At 30.7% G+C, this 21224-nt stretch overlaps 1 protein-coding gene across 2 annotated transcripts in view; it reads right to left on the bottom strand.

The window, feature by feature from the left end:
• The window catches only part of LOC127707914 (annexin A5-like), a 152960-nt gene that overhangs the window by 2816 nt on the left and 128920 nt on the right, over window positions 1–21224 (bottom strand). For both annotated transcript variants that reach the window (XM_052212675.1, XM_052212674.1), the window contains exons 2-13: window positions 19851–19890; window positions 18933–19011; window positions 13085–13140; window positions 12610–12699; window positions 11665–11799; window positions 10095–10365; window positions 5924–6018; window positions 4715–4828; window positions 3688–3775; window positions 2379–2479; window positions 1509–1778; window positions 772–847 (exon numbers count right to left, since the gene is read on the bottom strand). In XM_052212675.1, the coding sequence (XP_052068635.1) occupies window positions 772–847; window positions 1509–1778; window positions 2379–2479; window positions 3688–3775; window positions 4715–4828; window positions 5924–6018; window positions 10095–10365; window positions 11665–11799; window positions 12610–12699; window positions 13085–13140; window positions 18933–19011; window positions 19851–19880 (1405 nt within the window). In that variant the 5' untranslated portion in view covers window positions 19881–19890. The remainder of the gene's footprint in view (window positions 1–771; window positions 848–1508; window positions 1779–2378; window positions 2480–3687; window positions 3776–4714; window positions 4829–5923; window positions 6019–10094; window positions 10366–11664; window positions 11800–12609; window positions 12700–13084; window positions 13141–18932; window positions 19012–19850; window positions 19891–21224) is intronic.

Here is a 21224-nt window from a genome sequence, read left to right as displayed (position 1 = left end):
TAATTCACACACTGCACATAGACAGAAGGGTACACTCCTTGCACCATACAACATTGTCTTTGTTCTAAAAATGCATGTGCATATGTCTTTGTAATTTTATGCTGTTTTTTTAATTTTTTGTTTGTCTCCGTCTGTACTGACTTAAAGAGATTTTTAACATGGTTTCCCTGTTACACAGTCATTTTTGTTCTCTTATAACCCCTATAGAATAAGAAAGATTCCTATTAAGAAGACAGGGAATCAAGATTTTAAGCTATCTTTAGTCTGCTGTAACTAAATATCAGGTATCTAAAGAAAGAACATAATATTTCACAAAATATACGACTCATTTTTTTTTTAGGAAAAGGCCAAAAAAAAAAGAAACAAAAGAAAAATATACTTTTCACTGAACTAGTACACAATTTTATTTAGGGGCCTGCTGAGGACCACCTCCGGGTGCGGATTTTCTTGCTGCGTTGAAGAGCCATTGGTGGCCTTCAGCTGTTGTCTGCTCTTTGGTCGGGTTGTTGTCTCTTTGACATATTCCCCATTTCCATTCTCAATTTTATTAATGAACATCTGCTTTCAATACAGTTAATGTGGATTCATTTCTATTTGTGGATATCAATTTTAGTTTAAAGAATCATCCAAATACAGATTTCCTATTGACTTGTACCACTACCCAAAATTTATAAGTATTTATCCATGAAAATACAAATTTTTTCCTAAATCCACGAATATTTGTACCCCTAAAAATAACTGAATGCACAGTATTTAGAATATGACACATACCCAATGTAAGCAAGGCTTTCTCTGAATCACTGGAGAATTCTCTGTCAATAGTGTTTTCAACATCTCTTTGTGTCAACTGCAAAACAAAATATTGAAACATTATTGTATGTTCTATTACAAATGACTGAACCAACGCCTAGTGAATCTTCAATACGATAAAATCCCTAAAGTTGATGCCTTGAATATGCAGGTTTGTTACAATAAAAACACAAAATGTAAAAGCCGTAGGCATCGAAACATGTTAATCTTATTAAAGTACTGCAGCAATTCCGTAAGTTTTGTTGTTATAACTGCTATCACATTATTGTTTGTAGCAGTAAACACATAATTTTAATAAGTTTAAGTGGTTACCAACTTGTAATTTTTTGAAATCTTTTGAAATTTAAAAATAATCTTAAAATGTCCATATAATATCAAACAGTTGAATTCAAATTTTTTATGTTTTAATAGCATGAAGATCATTGGTTGAAAAACTTTCAATAAAGAAGACTTATCACCAAATTGTAACTTGCCATGGACAAATACAACTGATACCTGAATAGTGGATCAGGAACTGCTTAATGATGACACCCGTTTTTGGTAGGATTGCTCAATCTTAAGTTATCTGTATAATGAGGACTGTTGTTTAATCATGAACTCTTTATATATTTTGGCCATGGTGTTATCTGTTTTTCTTTGACTTTAAGGTTTTTAACTGCACCTTTGTTATCTTCTCTTGTTTCCTATTCTAGACATACCTTCACATATTCACCATAAATTGCTCTAAGCTGGTAAGTCTCCCTGCATGCAAAGATCCTGATGAAAGTGTCTTCATCAGTTCCAAAACAATCCTCTCCTGCTTCAAACAAATTGTTGGCATCCTTCTTAGCTCTGTTCATGTCAACAAGTTTTTCCATGTCAATGGTGAAGGAACCAGTTGGTTTATCTTCATCTGTTTCCTCATCATGAAACATAACTGGTACCACAGCTTCATCAATCTTTTCTGGGTCCAACTCTCCTCGACCACCCTACACAAATATTAATGGTATCAAAGTTTTTTTTCATATGCAAATTTAAATATAAGTTTGCACTTTACACCTGACATAGTTTACTTAATTTTGATAGTTAACAAAGAAAAAAAAATTGTATGAGTCTTCTTTCAGCACTTTTCAGTGGTGACAGTAGAAGTTCAAAAGCAGGCAGAAAGTAGAGGGCTAACGCCCCCTTTGATTGAAATATATAATTCTTTGGCATAAAATTGTTTTCCTCCCTAGTCTATGCACAATTTTACCATTACTGACAATTACATCCCTCTTTCCTGAAATCCTAAGTTTAATTAATGATATCTGTAAATTCAGAAATTATTGAATACATTTATTATTCCAATTTTTGAAGAATGGACAAAAATGCAAAATTATATTTAGTGTGATTTCAGGAAAATAAGCAAACAGCTATGTGTATCAGATTTCAGAATGAGAGATCTTACTCATGTTATTGTGATATTGCATCCAGTTGCATTATTCCCATTAATAAAAACCTCATTTTTTTCTGAATTAAAAGTCATTTTTTACTACCCTTATCTAAGAAACCATAAAAATTGTCTTAAAACAAAAATGAATGATTCCTACCTGCGCTGCAGATATGAGAATTCTTTTAAGATCCCCACTGGTATCATCCTCAATGTTACACTCCAAGTCCTTGTCAGTAGCACAATCATCTGGGTTAATATCTTATTATTAAAAAAAAATTGTCAAATATTAAAATAATGAACACTTTGGGTGCTTTCCCGCATACAGGTTCAACTGATTACTATACTATATATAAAAATAAATGATGTGGTGAACCACTTGGGTCGGAAAATACTTCCACAAAATTCAAGAGTAAGGAGAGAAATACAAATAATGTGAATACACAGAACCCTGATCCAATCTTCTTTTGCTAAAAGAGTTCATTATTCCCTGTTTTATATCTACTAAAAGCATTCTATTTTACTATAATTTCCATTTTAGTCTGCAAATATCTGCATCAAAAATAGATGGTCATTCCCTTGATTGGTTGAAATTTACTTTTCGGAACACATTGAATATCTGCATCAAAAATAGTTATGGTCAAAATTAAAATTCCGCTGATTGGTTGGAATTTACTTTTCGGAACGGCTTGAATGAAGTCAGTGGTCTTTGGAATAACTTCAACTGACAGAAACATCTAGAAAGAAATATATAGGCCATCGCTTCAAAAGTAAATCAAACCAAATACAACACCTGTTTACATTTGTTTTTATAACAAAAAACAACCTAGTAATTTTCATATAAAAAGTGAAATATTAGTAGCACTTTCAAATAGAAAGAAAAGGAATACTAACAGCGATAAAACCCTGTGTTCGATACAAATTTCTTGTCAGTATTTTGTTCATTAAAGATTTCCAACAAATTTGGGGGATGAATTTCATGGTGATCAAAAGTAATAAACCCGTGAAATATTACCTACAGTAAATACAGAAACTAAAAATTTGGCATCTTATAATCATGTTTATGGAGTTTTTTACCTTCCATTTGACAAAATTTATCAACTTGCTGTAGAATTTTATTTTAGACCGAAATTTAAGACTAATTTAGACTGAAATTTAGAGAGGATACAAAGAGTTTTGGCATTTGCTGTTCACACTTATTTTAGGGTCTGGAAATTTTTTATACAATTTCTACAATTATTTTTTTTGGCTACTTTTTTATTTATATCTGAATCACAGATCAGTCTAAACAGAGTGAAAGTATTGAGTATAGTAAGAAAGCATTGAGTATAGTAAGAAAGCGTTGAGTATAGTAAGAAAGCATTGAGTATAGTAAGAAAGCATTGAGTATAGTAAGATAGCATTGAGTATAGTAAGAAAGAATGGAGTATAGTAAGAAAGTATTGAGTATAGTAAGAAAACAGAACTACCTCCATAGACAGCTTTCATTTCCTCAATCTGTGCATTTGTTCTGGACAGTAAAATCTCAATCAATACAGACTCATCAGTTCCAAGTCCCTGTAAAACAAATAAAGTATTATTTATATACATGCTACATAATTAAAATTCACAAAGTACTGTAAGAGTTTTTGATACTGTTCAAACATTTTAAAAATATGTTTGCACTTTTTCAGAGATATATAGAGGGTATAAAATGAAAACAATACCTCTAGTTTATAAATGACTTTGTCTGGTTTGGTATGAAGATCTTTTTATTTTGTATCTGTTAGACAATGATAGAATTAGATTTTTTCTTCTATTTTAGGACAGACACTGTATGTGAGACTCTGTGGCTATACAAAAATAACAAGCAATTTAAAGTACAAACTGGTCTGTTTTGTCATTAAAATGGAAGTAGGAGGGTAGGAAGTGACTTCCAAAGTTCTCCCACAACCAAAATGCTTTCGACGAGTAATTTTGTATACATACAGTTCAACCAAAATTACAAAAGACCCATGTCGGAAAATACAGTAAAACATCCTCTTACATAGGTTTTGAATTTGTAATGTTATACATGTGTATACTAGATTAAATATTTACATTTATTTTAAACTGTTAATTGAGAAATTCATTCAATATTTTTATTATTGCAAAAATTTGACGGAATAGAATCTCAAATTTCAATATTTGCAAATAAAATTGTACATCAGTCAATCATGAGTTGTCAAATATTATATAAATGCAGGCATATTTACGATTTATAATCCATGAAATCCACATATCTCATAAATTGAACAAATACTGAGACATTGAAAACCAGCATTTCAAGATAAAGTACTTAGGTTAATGTTCCTCACTCAAATTTGATCTAGTCTATTCCATTAAAAAGAATATTGGAGTGTACGCTACAAACTTGTAATTTTTCTATAAAAGATGTGATTATATTATACAGAATATATTTATCATGTAAGTATGATATAAAGATAAAATCCCTTAAATCAGACTGTGTATAATTACCTGGATTGCTTTTTTAATATTCAAAGCATCAAACAGAGGTGGTGGTACAAACAATGCCAAGATCACCTCTTTAAATTTAAAACTTGTCTCACTGTCCAAGGTCTCCATCAGGTCCTGAAATGTAAGATAGAACATTCTGTTATCAGTTAATGTTAGTTGATAATTAATAATAACAAAAAAATTTAATTTATTTATAATAGATGTTTGTAGGAAAATTACCCTCAGAAAAAGTAAGTAGAATGCAGCTTTTTAAACTAAGTATCGTGTACGGACATAAGTATACATCATCTTCATTATTTTCCTATATATTTCATATAAAATCTCATTTTTTCCAAGACATATGTGTTTGGATTTTAACAAACTAGGTAATGAGCTGGAATGTCAGTAACTGCTAGTAGTCCTTTGTTAACATATGTTATCATAGTCATTTTGCTTAGTTTCTTCTGTTACCTATTCTAACATCGGACTCGGACTTCTTTTAAACTGAGTTTTACTATGTGTATTGCTATGTGTTTATTTATTCTACATTGGCTAGAGGTATAGGAGGAGGGTTGAGATCTCACAAAACATGTTTAATCCAGCCGCATTTTTGTGCCTGTCCCAAGTCAGGAACCTTTTTATTTAGGGGCCAGCTGAAGCCTGCCTCCGGGTGCGTGATTTTCTTGCTGTGTTAAAGACCCATCGGTGTCCTTGGGCTGTTTTCTGCTCTTTGGTCGGGTTGTTGTCTCTTTGACACATTCCCCGTTTCCATTCTCAATTTTATGAAAAAGGCAGAAATGACTGAATTCTCATTTTTTTCTTTTTTGAAAGTTGTGTCTTCACTCATTTTTTTGTGTTTTTTTATGTAAACACTATGATAATTATTTATGATTTTGTTTAAACTGAAATAAATAAAAAATTTCTTGATGTAAAATTAAACTAGTGATTAAAACATCAGAAAAAAAAAAACAATGTTTAATAACAAAATTTTAATGAAATAAATAATTCAACATGAGACAATTCTCCTTTTTAAAAGTGGTACCAAGTTGATTAAATTCTAATCAGAAACGACCACGCTATAATTTTTCGAAAAAATGTAGTTTTAAATGAAATATATACATAGTGAAAAGTCTCAATTGACAAATAAATATGTCCATCCACTGGACCATTACAAATTCAACTTGTATACTGTAGGTTAAAACATGAATTTTTATGGGTAAACAGTTTTACCTCTCCATAATTTGTCTTAAACTGCTTTTTCAGAATCTGTCTTTGTTCGTTATTTCTTGTAGTACAGATGTAGATAATGGCTTCTTCATTGGTTCCTAAAACAATTGGATGAGAGGTGAAATCAAAAAATCTACCTAAATCTTCCCATCCTAACAACAATCAAAAAACTTATTTTAGAATTGTTTGTAGGATAAATGTAAAACAGATGCTGAGAAGACCATGTACAGTGTAGCTCTAGGTTATACAGTCTTGTTTTATTAAAAGAACAAGAAACATAATTTTTCATTCAGTTTATATCCCTTCCACTTCAAAAAAGAAATAACCTCTATTCCCACAAAAAATAATAATATATACCAACTCTACCACAGTTAATGTAATAATTACGATGAAATACTCAAACTAGTAACTCCTATGGTTGTTGTGCAAACATTAATTTAAATTCCACAAAAGATGGAAACTATTATATCTTATTTATACTGATTAAAAAATAATTACCTTTATTCATTCAAATCTTTCACAATTTTTGCCATGTTTTGGCTGTTTTGTTAGACCCTTTTTGTTTCTATGCACTCAGACATTTTTGGCTTTCCAATCTTTTGGTCTTAGAGAGCGGTTTCAGAAACATGTGTATTTGCTATAGATATATACTTTATTTCTGATAAGTTATAACTGCTGCTGATACAATGACATACAAATTACCACATGTCTTTTATTATTTATATATAATTTAATTTTGGATGTAACGCGTCATCTGATTGGCTGATGTTGTTTTGTTTATCAGCTCATAGACATAATTTTGTCATGTGACCGTGACGTCATCAACGTTTTTTCATGGTTTACTCCGGTTTAAAATGGAATTTAGAATTAAATTATAAGAAATGACTGTAATATTTTTTCTGTCTATTCGAAATAACATAAAAAATGTGATGCACACTTTAAAACAACCCGCTACGCGAGTTATTCAGTGTGCACCACATTTTTGAAGTTATTTCTTCATAGACAGAAAAAATATTACAGTCATTCCTTAAATAGTTACAACATTAATCATTATACTTTTTAATGCAACAAATAGTATGTACACAACAAATAATTTTTAGTGCAAAAACCCATTAGTTCATGCTTTCATTTTTATAAAGAATCCGGAACAGCATTAACGCTGTCCCTTGATATCTGGTTGATTTTCTTTTCTAATTGCATACATATGTCCTATATCCATTTTCCAAGAACACATATATGTCAAATCAAAAGGTGCAAATATCACATGTTCATTCCTACTGAGTGAGAAAAAAACATCTTAAAAATACACTAATCTAAATTAACTTCCTCACAAAAGCAAATTAGTAAATCCTGCAACATTGACATGATTTTGGATGTTAGATAAACTAAGTTCTTTAATATTAATTAAATTTTTGTTCATATTCTAACAAAAATTCACAAGTGTCATTAAAGGTAAAATAAAATACACACAAGGTTATTCTGTTAAAAATCACTCTTGCTGGTGTTGAGTGAATCACAGTGAAATCGGGTGAATGCTGGTGATTAAGAGTGAAAACACTCTGATTACAATCTTGTCGTATAATATCGATTGAATATACACATGGTTATTTCAGGGTGAATGCATGACCTTAAATCACCATTATTCACTCAGGAAATCATCACCAGCTAGTGTGTTTAAGGATGTTCGCTCCTCTTGTTTTTGAATTTTTGCCAGATTTTCGGAATCCTCTGGTTTTATCCATTTAGTGCCATTAAAAAAATTTGCCCACTAACCCCTACTTTTCTTTTCATCATTTTATTACATATAGTTTAAGGAGCCATATTTGAAAATCTTATAAAATCCTTGTTATTTTTTCATTGTTTTTGAAAGACAAAAGGTGCCAATGTTAAATGTAAGAAAAATCTAGAGAGAATCATTTCCCGCCAGATTTTCAATGGCTTATATCTCGAAAATAAGCACACGAACCCATCATTTTTTTCGGCTTTTTTAGTTCCTTTATTTATATACTATCAATTCATAACAGTCTTTCAAAAAACTTGTTATTTTGAAACAGAGTAGCAAACATCCTTAATAACAGAATCACTTTGTGCATAAATTATACAGTACAGTCAAGCAAAAGAGCAAGTTTTCATAAGAACTGAGTAGTCATATTTTTTTCTGTTACACTTTAAAGGTCAATAGTTCGTAACTATGTTCAACACTAAAGTACAATGTAACTGTTGCAAGATTTACTGTTTCATTTTTTTTTAATAACCAACCCAGAAATTGAACATGTCTAAAATTATGTTGCAGAGTCTCAGCATCTTAAGTCATATTTTGTCCAATAAGAATGTCCAAAACAGCAGTTTCAACACAATGCAACACAATTTCTAAATTGGTCTATAACATTCATGACATTCACATGTATATAGCACAAAAATAAAATAATAGCAATGCACTAAAAAAAACCAAAAAATTTCAAGCATGAATAAGCAGATATGACTGATTTAGTTAAGCAAGCCAAGTCAATTGGTTATTTGTATGAAAACAGATGGATACTATTCAAGTGTTGGCTGTAGCCTAACCACTCAACAAACCAAGTCTTGAAAAGACAAAGAAAAAAAACAAGCACATTTTTCATGAACAACTGACAGCCGAACATATAAAAAAGCTACCATAAGAATCAAATAAAAATTATGTACAAAAGTGGTTAGTGGTCATTTTCATCATACATATACCAAACATGTAGCTGACTGTGCTGTTTTCATTTAAATAAGATATGTCATTTTTGTAACATTAGGCCAAACAAAAATATACTTTCCTGCCTCCTGGTAAAAAAGAAATGGAAGGAAAGTAGGCAAAATATTCTAGGGTAGGTAGAATGGCATAAAACAAATGTGTATGTTTTTTTATTTTATTTAGAATAGTTCCAGAAAATCAATTTCTACGACAAGAAACTGAGTATTTTTTCCCAGTAAGTAAGGGGACATTGAATAACTTCTAACGTACATATGTTGGTATAATCAGGTAGGCAAACTATGCTATAAAATGCTAAATAAAACTTTCTTTTGAGAAAGGAAGAAAGTTTATCACATGAAAAAAGCTTACTGCACCAAAAATCTTTAACTCTAATTGACATTTTTTTTAGCATAAGATTTCAAGCAAAATATACAAAAAAAGCAATATTAGGTAATAATAAAAGCAATGCAATTTAGCTGTTGCCATAGAAGCTTGTTATTCATTGCTGTGCACTACTCCACTGAAAAAAATCCCCAAAATTAACTACCTGTCTTGCTGTTCATCTGCCTAAAAAATCAATATTGCAGTCTGATAAACTTTGTATGTTTTTATTGAACTACATGTAATACACAGTTCTTTTTGTTTATGACTTAAAATTCAAGGGTGTTTCAAATAAAAGATGGATCTCAATTCTTGAAAATTTAGTGGTGATCTCTATAAATCAGTTGTTGATGTACTCGTATGGAGAAAACACAAGCATGCATTCATAAATGTAGCTATTCTTTATAATTACTTTTTTGATAATATAAATATATTCATTGCAATGAAAATTATACAAGGTGTTTTTTAAAACCAAATATTGAAAATAAATATCCCATCAATATCTATTCTGCATTCCAGCTGTAAACAATAGCATAGATATTAAGTTTTAGTCATCTTAGAAATTTTCTCTAGCTGAAATACAATTGATAAAGCATGTATTCTTTGACTGGCACAGAGAGAAACATGTAGGGATGGACAGACAGGAGTAAAAAAAAATCCCTTTTTTTTATTACTGTGACATCCATATCTGTGAAACATTGTCATATGACCTTACAGTCCCTTTTGTAATATCATTTCCATTACAATATCAACATAGAAAATCAATCTGAATAAAAGATAGATCCTGTATCCACACTTCCCTTACAAGGATTTAACAAGGGGCCATTTAATTTTGGTTTTTAAAAATTTTGGGATACTCTGGTTAAGTCCTAATGATACACACCTTCAAATATAAGTCTAGGAATTTTATTTGCTGATGTAATAATTACCAGAACAGACAGTAGAACAGAATTTTGTCAGATCCGTGTTAGCAAAGCTTGGAAACAGGATCTGTATTCAAATGAGATTGCATAAAACATTTGTATTCCTTGCAGATATCTTACAAGACAAAAGGCAATATAATAGAAAACCCACCTGCGCCATCACATGCCTCTTTCAGATACATACAGTCCCATTCTGCATCCCATTTTTCGCCCACTAACTCAGTTCCATCATATTCAGCCATGAATGGTACCAGTGGATCATCAGCTTTGTATTTAGCATAATATTTAATGGTGCCTTCAGTAGGATCAATTGTTCCATCCTTCAACAAATGTGTTCTAAGACGAGCAATGTAGTTTTGGCGTACTTGTTCTAAGAAATTATCATCTTCTTGACATTTCTCAGCAACTTTTTGTGCCAGTTTCTATGTTTTAAATAAACAATCAAATTAAAATTTTGATATTCACATTAAGATATAATTAAATTGTAATAAAGTTCTGTTAAGGAAAAAAAACATTTTCTAGAATGCTAGTCGTTTCGTAACCTGGTCGTTTCGTACCTGGTCGATTCGTAACTAGATTGATTTGTAACTAAGACGTTTCGTACCTCGTGTAATTATATATGGTTATAAAGTGTCTATATTAGTTTTGTCTCTGGAAGTGTTTATCTCTCAAAATTGTCTATATATTGAAGCCAAAATAAATTTCTTGAGTTTTGTTCTTGTTATTTATATTTAAAAATTATCAAACTGTGCATCTAATAATAATAATATTGTTATAGTTTCTAAAATTTTAAATTCTTGGCTAATTAGTGATTATGCTTAATGGTTATATGACAGCTATTGACAGGTGATAAAAAGTAATTAGGTGTAAAGTGATTAAGAAGAGGATTAAAAAAATGGCTTATCATCTGAAAAAAAATTTTTTCTACTTTTTTTTCTTATTACATGCAATTATTGAATAACATTCCTCCTTTTCACGCGGGCTGGGGACCGGCCGTTTTTTTTTTTTGTTAATCGTCTTCCTTTAGAACATTAACTTCACTATGTTGTCCTTTGTTTCAACTTTGCATGTTTGTGCTGGCATAAAGCCTGATTTTTCATCTGAAAAAAACCTGGTATAAACAGGTAACAAAGTTTTAGTTGGCCGGAGCAGCAGAAACAGCAGTTGCATGGTCCGTAAACAAAAGCACATCTCCTTAACAATGAACTACATGACATCTGGTTTTGAGTATATTTATCCCAGAATGAGAATATGCGTACTTGTATGAAGCGGGACCTAACACGCTGATACCGTTTTAGTTTACCTTTGGATATATACATCAATAAGTCTATTTATTATTTTAATCGAAATATTTATTTAACATTATTTCCATAACCTACAACTCATATTATTAAATATCGTTATAAGGTTAAGAAACTTTTCAGTTACAAAATAAACTAGTTAGTTACGAAGTGACTAGTTACGAAACGACAAGGTTACGAAACGACCTGCACCCCTTTTTCTAATTTGTTTATTCATAATAAAAACTTGAAATTACACAAATTTGTCCATGTAATCAATTGTCATGAAATAATGATAAAGAAGAAAGCTTTTTCAAATTTACCTTTTCATAATCAACGATTAATTAACTTGAAAGTAAACACTTTCTGTTTGCCCATGTTTTCAAAAAAAAATATTAAATTTGGTTTGATACATGTACATGCAAGACAAAAAAAAAATACCTGACGCCTCTTGCATTTCTTCTTGAACTTCTTCTTTTTTTCCCTGACCTCTTCCTCTTCCTCCTCCTCCTCCTCATCTTCATATTCATCATCAGACACCTCTACATCATCAGCCTCCATTCCTAAAGCTGAAGCCTAAAAAAATCGTAGACAAAACTCTTTATAATCAAATTACTGAAAGCTAGGAATGGAAACTGTTCAAATAATAAACTAAATTCCTGAGATTTGACATACCGTAAAATATGGTTTAAGCCAGCCCTTCAATTCAAATTCATCACCTACCGCATAGCCAGCATAGAATTAAAATGGAATTCTTACAAGAAAGCAGGTACATGTATAACCAGAATAATTCACGAGTCCCTCCCCATGATCGACTCTCTTAACTCTCGAGGACCTGGACTCTTAATATGAAAAAAAAACATGTCCTGAATCAAAGGTTTTGATTGGTGCTCTCTGGGTGACAGAGCCAATCAGCTAAAAGCTTAATGTTATCGAGATAGGTGAATCCAGAGCTAATTCTAAATGATTGCCGATTTTCGATTGACCAAGCCTTCAGGCGTTAATGTTACCATCAAAGAGCAGCGGAATATAACTCTGAATTATTCAGGTTAGGGCAGGTAAGGTTATTCATCATATATGAAGAAAGAACACTTATATTCATATTCTTGTTCTTTGGTCTATTGTGGAGAGTTGTCACATTGGAATTACCTCTCTTTATTTTTGTATTTATCAAAGGGGAGATAACTGAATAAGACAGAAAAGATAGAAATTATCAAATTAAGATGGAAAGCTCAAACCAGAAGAGTATAATTAACAGCTATAAAAGCAACAGTAAGGGAGGCAATTCATTACGATCACTTACATCAGGGGAGACAACTAAGATATGAACGATTTTGTACAGCAAGGAAGGTAATTCAAGACGAAATGAATAGTTGCAATACTTACAGCAGAATCCTGGAAGGCAGCATCACTACTGAACATCATATTATATGTAATATTTGTCTGTTGAGATGGTGGAGCTTGTTGCATCATCATCTGAAATACAAAATTAAAACCATGTGACTAAGTCAAAGTTTTCTGTAAAGGTAATATGTTATGAAACTTGTGAGATGATTATTTTACAAATCACTGATTAAAAATATTAGGGATTGAGGGTAATTTAATTGTTTTACAGCAAACTGAAAATAGTTCTTCTGAAACGTGAATAATTGTAAACAGTGAAGTGTTCCTAATATTTTCCCATGTGTGGCTTAAAGGGTAATATATACGTAGCATTGATCTAGAAATTGAAGGAAATACTGCCACTGTTGATCATAATGCCAGTTAACAATATACGGTTGGGTACTGTGGTCTAACTCTTAAACCAAAGGTTAAAAAAAGTGGTCTTATCATACTTCTCCTTTAATTAAAAAAAACTTACACCCATCATAGGCATCATTGGAAGTCCCATCATTGGAAGTCCCATCATAGGCTGAGCTACAAAAGATATATACAAATTTTTATCAGTACTCACATTAGTTTTGTATTTGGATTTGAATATTATATATATATATAAATATATTACGATAAAAAATTTATATATATTATCAACAATCATTCCTTTAGATTAACACATGCATTTGCTTGAAAATTGGTAATGTCACAGATTTGAACTAAAATTAATAAAAAAAAAAAATGTGTATAGGTGTAATACCACCAAATCATAGTACGTCACATCCGGTTGCATACGAAAATAGGTCGAAAAAAAATATTCCCTTGAATTTGACAGTTGTAGGTAATTGATCCTACATTTCATTGCAGTAAAACATTTCTGAGTCATAAACATATATCTTGGGTATTTCAAAGCACCATTATTTCTTTATTTGGGGTTTCTATAGAATATTTTGGAAACTTGAGGTTACATGGTTACTAAATCTTGTACACAGGTTAAAAAAGGGGGAAAATTTGATTGGTTAACTTCCAGTGATGGTTATTTTCTTATATGCAATGAAATGTTATGTGAAATTTTTTCTATAGTACTGGACAGGATAAAACTTTACTCATGCCAAGTATTTCTTTATTTGAAACAAAGATAAATTCTGCACAATTTTTTGAAAAGTGCAAATTTAACAAAGACTAATAGGGGAAAATCAATGGTGGTATTACACCTAATATGGGAAGCTGTACATGCACCTTTGACCTTGTGAGTACTCTCATGTGTTAAAATTTCTTGCTATTTAAGTGAAATATTACAAATAATGAAATATTCTGAGTGGATTGAGTCTCCAAAATACATTTTATGAGAAAATTTCCTTGAAATAGGACTTTACCATGAATATTAGTTGACAGAACAAGCCATACTTAGAGTCTTGGGGAGCTTTTTCTCCTTATTTCTTATATTCTGCTATACTAGAAAATTTTTCCTAAGAAATACTTTAATAAATATATAGTTTTAAGTAAATGAAATTATTTTTAAAGCAGTAACAACAAATTATTCACCAAAAGAGAAGTTTTTTATGTCCCTCTCTGGAACGCGGCGTAAATTTAAGTTTTACGCAAGGACTTATTGAAACCTCCTTGGAGACAGTAAACTTTTATACGGATAGTTCAAGCAGCTTGAATACTTCAATTAATCATTTATAATAACATTCCTATCATAAATGAGTGAAAGTTACCCCAAAATTTTTATTTATTGGCCTAAAAAGTAGAAATTTTGAGGAAATGAGAGGTATAAATGGACCAAAAGAGACTTTATAAGGAAGAATAAGAGGTCCATTAGTAGTATTTATCATCCTAAAGTCATCTTTTGTATCATATTCAACTGTTTGTAGGCAGATGAGATAAATATTTGATCATTTATTGGTCCACACTATATTCTATCATGATGCGGCTTGGTTTGAATTTTTCGAAGAAATTTTGCTCGAATTGCTGTAGATGTCGTCTTACATTATACTAGATTTTTCTCAAACTATTGAACTGATTATGACAAAACTTGACAGGAATGCTTGAAATAACCAGTATTACAAAGGAAAAAAGTCACATTCAGTTCATTCAACAAAAAAGTCTTCTTTAGGTGTAATACCACCAAATCATAGTACGTCACATCCAGTTGCATACGAAAATAGGTCGAAAAAAAATATTCCCTTGAATTTGACAGTTGTAGGTAATTGATCCTACATTTCATTGCAGTAAAACATTTCTGAGTCATAAACATATATCTTGGGTATTTCAAAGCACCATTATTTCTTTATTTGGGGTTTCTATAGAATATTTTGGAAACTTGAGGTTACATGGTTACTAAATCTTGTACACAGGTTAAAAAAGGGGGAAAATTTGATTGGTTAACTTCCAGTGATGGTTATTTTCTTAAATGCAATGAAATGTTATGTGAAATTTTTTCTAAAGTACTGGACAGGATAAAACTTTACTCATGCCAAGTATTTCTTTATTTGAAACAAAGATAAATTCTGCACAATTTTTTGAAAAGTGCAAATTTAACAAAGACTAATAGGGGAAAATCAATGGTGGTATTACACCTATTTAATATGGGAAGCTGTACATGCACCTTTGACCTTGTGAGTACTCTCATGTGTTAAAATTTCTTGCTATTTAAGTGAAATATTACAAATAATGAAATATTCTGAGTGGATTGAGTCTCCAAAATACATTTTATGAGAAAATTTCCTTGAAATAGGACTTTACCATGAATATTAGTTGACAGAACAAGCCATACTTAGAGTCTTGGGGAGCTTTTTCTCCTTATTTCTTATATTCTGCTATACTAGAAAATTTTTCCTAAGAAATACTTTAATAAATATATAGTTTTAAGTAAATGAAATTATTTTTAAAGCAGTAACAACAAATTATTCACCAAAAGAGAAGTTTTTTATGTCCCTCTCTGGAACGCGGCGTAAATTTAAGTTTTACGCAAGGACTTATTGAAACCTCCTTGGAGACAGTAAACTTTTATACGGATAGTTCAAGCAGCTTGAATACTTCAATTAATCATTTATAATAACATTCCTATCATAAATGAGTGAAAGTTACCCCAAAATTTTTATTTATTGGCCTAAAAAGTAGAAATTTTGAGGAAATGAGAGGTATAAATGGACCAAAAGAGACTTTATAAGGAAGAATAAGAGGTCCATTAGTAGTATTTATCATCCTAAAGTCATCTTTTGTATCATATTCAACTGTTTGTAGGCAGATGAGATAAATATTTGATCATTTATTGGTCCACACTATATTCTATCATGATGCGGCTTGGTTTGAATTTTTCGAAGAAATTTTGCTCGAATTGCTGTAGATGTCGTCTTACATTATACTAGATTTTTCTCAAACTATTGAACTGATTATGACAAAACTTGACAGGAATGCTTGAAATAACCAGTATTACAAAGGAAAAAAGTCACATTCAGTTCATTCAACAAAAAAGTCTTCTTTATGGGAAGCTGTACATGCACCTTTGACCTTGTGAGTACTCTCATGTGTTAAAATTTCTTGCTATTTAAGTGAAATATTACAAATAATGAAATATTCTGAGTGGATTGAGTCTCCAAAATACATTTTATGAGAAAATTTCCTTGAAATAGGACTTTACCATGAATATTAGTTGACAGAACAAGCCATACTTAGAGTCTTGGGGAGCTTTTTCTCCTTATTTCTTATATTCTGCTATACTAGAAAATTTTTCCTAAGAAATACTTTAATAAATATATAGTTTTAAGTAAATGAAATTATTTTTAAAGCAGTAACAACAAATTATTCACCAAAAGAGAAGTTTTTTATGTCCCTCTCTGGAACGCGGCGTAAATTTAAGTTTTACGCAAGGACTTATTGAAACCTCCTTGGAGACAGTAAACTTTTATACGGATAGTTCAAGCAGCTTGAATACTTCAATTAATCATTTATAATAACATTCCTATCATAAATGAGTGAAAGTTACCCCAAAATTTTTATTTATTGGCCTAAAAAGTAGAAATTTTGAGGAAATGAGAGGTATAAATGGACCAAAAGAGACTTTATAAGGAAGAATAAGAGGTCCATTAGTAGTATTTATCATCCTAAAGTCATCTTTTGTATCATATTCAACTGTTTGTAGGCAGATGAGATAAATATTTGATCATTTATTGGTCCACACTATATTCTATCATGATGCGGCTTGGTTTGAATTTTTCGAAGAAATTTTGCTCGAATTGCTGTAGATGTCGTCTTACATTATACTAGATTTTTCTCAAACTATTGAACTGATTATGACAAAACTTGACAGGAATGCTTGAAATAACCAGTATTACAAAGGAAAAAAGTCACATTCAGTTCATTCAACAAAAAAGTCTTCTTTAGGTGTAATACCACCAAATCATAGTACGTCACATCCGGTTGCATACAAAAATAGGTCGAAAAAAAATATTCCCTTGAATTTGACAGTTGTAGGTAATTGATCCTACATTTCATTGCAGTAAAACATTTCTGAGTCATAAACATATATCTTGGGTATTTCAAAGCACCATTATTTCTTTATTTGGGGTTTCTATAGAATATTTTGGAAACTTGAGGTTACATGGTTACTAAATCTTGTACACAGGTTAAAAAAGGGGGAAAATTTGATTGGTTAACTTCCAGTGATGGTTATTTTCTTATATGCAATGAAATGTTATGTGAAATTTTTTCTATAGTACTGGACAGGATAAAACTTTACTCATGCCAAGTATTTCTTTATTTGAAACAAAGATAAATTCTGCACAATTTTTTGAAAAGTGCAAATTTAACAAAGACTAATAGGGGAAAATCAATGGTGGTATTACACCTATATCTTCTATATTTACTAAAATATTATAGATTTTTTATTCTTAAAAAATTATTGATATTTGTATAGAAGTTATTTTAGAAAGCACTTTAAATTGCTGAAAAACGTTTTGAAAACGGTTTTAAAATCATGAAATTTTCCAAAACCAGTGCATAGATTTTTCTAAAAAATTGATATGTTGTTGTTGATACATAAATTTTCGTTTCATTGATATAAAGTAATCATTCATCAACTTCATTTTCATATACTGACCAATCTTTTACCTATTTTTAATGAAAATGGTAGAAAACAAAGCCTTAAGGCTTTACATTGTGACAATGTAAAAGTTATTTCAACATTTCGTGGTATTTTCACTTAGAACTCTACCATGTCTACTTTGACTGATGTCTATCAAATAACCAAGTCTGCAAACCTTTTTTAAATTTACACCATAAAAACTGAAATATATCAGACAACAGCATATCGGTTTAACATGTTTAAAGTAAATCTGCATGTATTTGCAGGTGTCAACAATGGACTTTTTAAAGAAAATTTTAATGATATGCTTTTGGATAGATTTTTCGTATATTCTATACAAATGTTGAACTTTTTAAGGGATTTCCTTTCAATAACATTTTATCAAGTACAAAAGTTAAAATAATTGTTTTAATGATTTTTAGTAAGAGTTCAACATGTTCACAAGGTGATAAAGTTGTATGAACAATTTTACCAAAATCTGAGACATAGCCCATTTACTGTTCCTTGGCCTTTTAAAATAAAAGGAAACGCAGAGAATAATACATGAATGAGACATATTGCATACAATGAAATAAAAAATCCTGTAACGAAAAAAAAAGATGTACATACAGCTAACATTTTTTCTAAAAATAAAACATTTTTACTTGTTTGTAAACATGTTTACTTGTTTTTGTTAATATGTCTTTTGATTGAGTTAAGCCATTTCAATTGATATTTTATAGTGTGTCTTTCTATGTTGTGATGTTACACAAGTATTTCAGGTTAGGGTGAAGGTTGGCGCCTGTTAAAACATTTAAACCCACTGCATTTGTTTGCACCTGTCCTAAGTCAGGAACCTGTTGTTCAGGGTTGTCGTTTGTTGATTTGGTTCATAAGTGTTTCTCGTTTTTTATATAGATTAAACCGTTGGTTTTCCTGTTTAAACGGTTTAACACTAGTTAGTAATTTTGGCCCCTTTATAGCTTGCTGTTCGGTGTGAGCCAAGGCTCCCTGTTGAAGGCCATACTTTGACCTTTAATAGTTTACTTTTTACAAATTGTGACTTGGATGGAGAGTTGTCTCATTGGCACTCATACCACATCTTCTTATATCTATTATCATTTGAACAGTATATATCATTTGATGTCACAGCTCAAGAGCGTTGTTTTTTTTCTCAAAATCATGTGATCAACTAGAAAAATTAGGATGTGATCATTCACACTTCCAGGATGTGGTATTTGTGTATGAATAGCTTATAAAATCTTACCATTGACATTGTAAGCTGAGTTATTGTAAGTATAACCACCACCATAGGGCTGTTGATACTGATTTCCATACCCATAACCCTGAAATATTCAAAATATATCAGGAAATCTAATCCAAATAAAATACACTTTACTTACAAAAAACAGACAAGGCTTCATTCTACTTTTTTTTTCAGTTATATAATTTATAACATCAGCCAATAAAATTCCTGTCTACAATTTTTCGAAAGTGTTAATCATTGCAATCAATACAACAAGAGGATATATATCCCAAAATGTCTATAAATCATAAAGTAAAACTTTCAGCTGTCACATTGATGTAAGCAAACCTTGGAAAATATGTCCGTATTTTAATCATATCATTTTCATAGATTCATTGGAGTAAGTAAATCAAAAGTTAAAGGTGGCTCAATAGTTTAAGTGTATGCCCAATGTGCAGAATGTTACACATAGAGAACCATACAGACAAAATGAGAGTGGGTGTCATAAAAAATTAAAAATTCTATATTGAGTGTTTTGATTGATAAAAAATGTTGAATTATTTGCTTTTTGTTGTTAAATTATAAAATGTTTCATTTATTTTCAAATTTTTCAACAAGCTTATATATGCTCTCAGGCTAATGTTGAGTGTATCAAAGATAAACAATTTGATCCCCTTGCTTTAAAGTTTTAAGCATGAAAAAAATAGGTTTTTCTGACATAAAGTTCTAATACCCTTGAGGGTAACAGTTATTTCAAGTGTTTAACAAACCATACATATTTCCAGTGAGGCTATCATTGTGATGTATAGTTCTCAAAACCATGCAATCAAATAAATTCAAAGAAAATATAATTTTTTAGTAAATTTAATAAATGCACAGTAAGGGTATAGGTTACAATTAACAAATATAGTGTCCTTCATTCTGAACATGAATACTTACACCACCACCTGGAGGGGGATAAGCCATCATCTTGCTAGTTCTAAAAAAAAAATCAATTATTCAAATATTCAATTATTCAATTATTCAATGCTTAATGATAACTTACATGTACAACATGATCAACTAAAATGTTAAATCACACTGAATCATTCCTGACACACAATTAAAACTAATGTTGAACAATTAACAATTACAATTTCAAATGTTATTAAACAATGTGTGTGCAATGGTTAGCCTGGTTAAAGTATCAATGTTTATAAGAATAAGGAGATGTGGTACATGTATGATTGCCAACAAGACCATTATTCACCAAAGTTCATATAAAGTGGATGTAAGCAATTACAGGCAACATACGGCCGTCAACAATGAGAAAAAACCATACTGTATAGTCTGCTATAAAAGGCCCCTGCATATAAATATGAAACAATTCAATTGAGAAAACTAACGGCCTAATTTATAACAAAACAATTTACGAATAACAAATATGACAGACGTCAACCAACAACAACCACTGAACTACAGGCTCCTCACTTGGGACAGACACTTAAAGAATGTGGCCGGGCTAAACATGTTTGTGTGCAATCAACCCTCCCCTAACCTGGGACAGTGGTGTAACAGCACAACATAGGAACAAACTATAATAAACTGCTTCGCTGAGCGCAGCTAGATACGCCCGCAGAGATCCAACCCTGAACAGTTGGGGCAAAAATGGACACAATATTCAAGCTTGAATTTGGATTGTAATTAAATATTTGACATATTATAGGTTTCTGAATAAATGTAGTCAAAGAACTTGAAATTGGTTATATGAATTGAATTTATATTCAATTAAAGATTTCTTGCTGTTGTGCAATACTTAGTAAATCTGTTGTCAGACTATAAACAAATAAAGTTCAATTAATTCTCAATGTCATATTAGAAATTTATGAAAATAAAAAGGGAGCTTACATCAATAGATATAAACAATTCACCAAAGTTTCATGAGAATTGGTGATAGCATTTTTGAGTTATTGTCCGAAAACTGGAAAATTACCCCTTTTTTTAATGAATAAAACCCCATTTATATAACTCATAAATGTAAAATGTAAAATTTATAAAATTCTAAAGGGAGCTTACATCAATACATACAAACAATTCACCAAAGTTTCATAAGAATTGCTGAAAGCAGTTTTGAGTTTTTGTCCGAAAACTGGAAAATCCCCCCTTTTTTTATGAATAAAACCCTGTAACTCGGAAACGTAAAATCTAAAATTTATAAAAATCGAAAGGGAGCTCATGTCAATAGATATAAACAATTCACCACAAATTCTTGCAAGTTGGTGAAAGTATTCTTGACTTATTGTCCGAAAACTGGAAAATCCCCCTTTTTTTAAT

Source organism: Mytilus californianus, unplaced genomic scaffold (assembly GCF_021869535.1).
Source record: "Mytilus californianus isolate M0D057914Y unplaced genomic scaffold, xbMytCali1.0.p SCAF_7, whole genome shotgun sequence".
Lineage (NCBI taxonomy): Eukaryota > Metazoa > Mollusca > Bivalvia > Mytilida > Mytilidae > Mytilus > Mytilus californianus.
The sequence above is the reverse complement of the archived record's forward strand: the minus strand, read 5'-3'. Positions and strand labels throughout refer to the sequence as shown.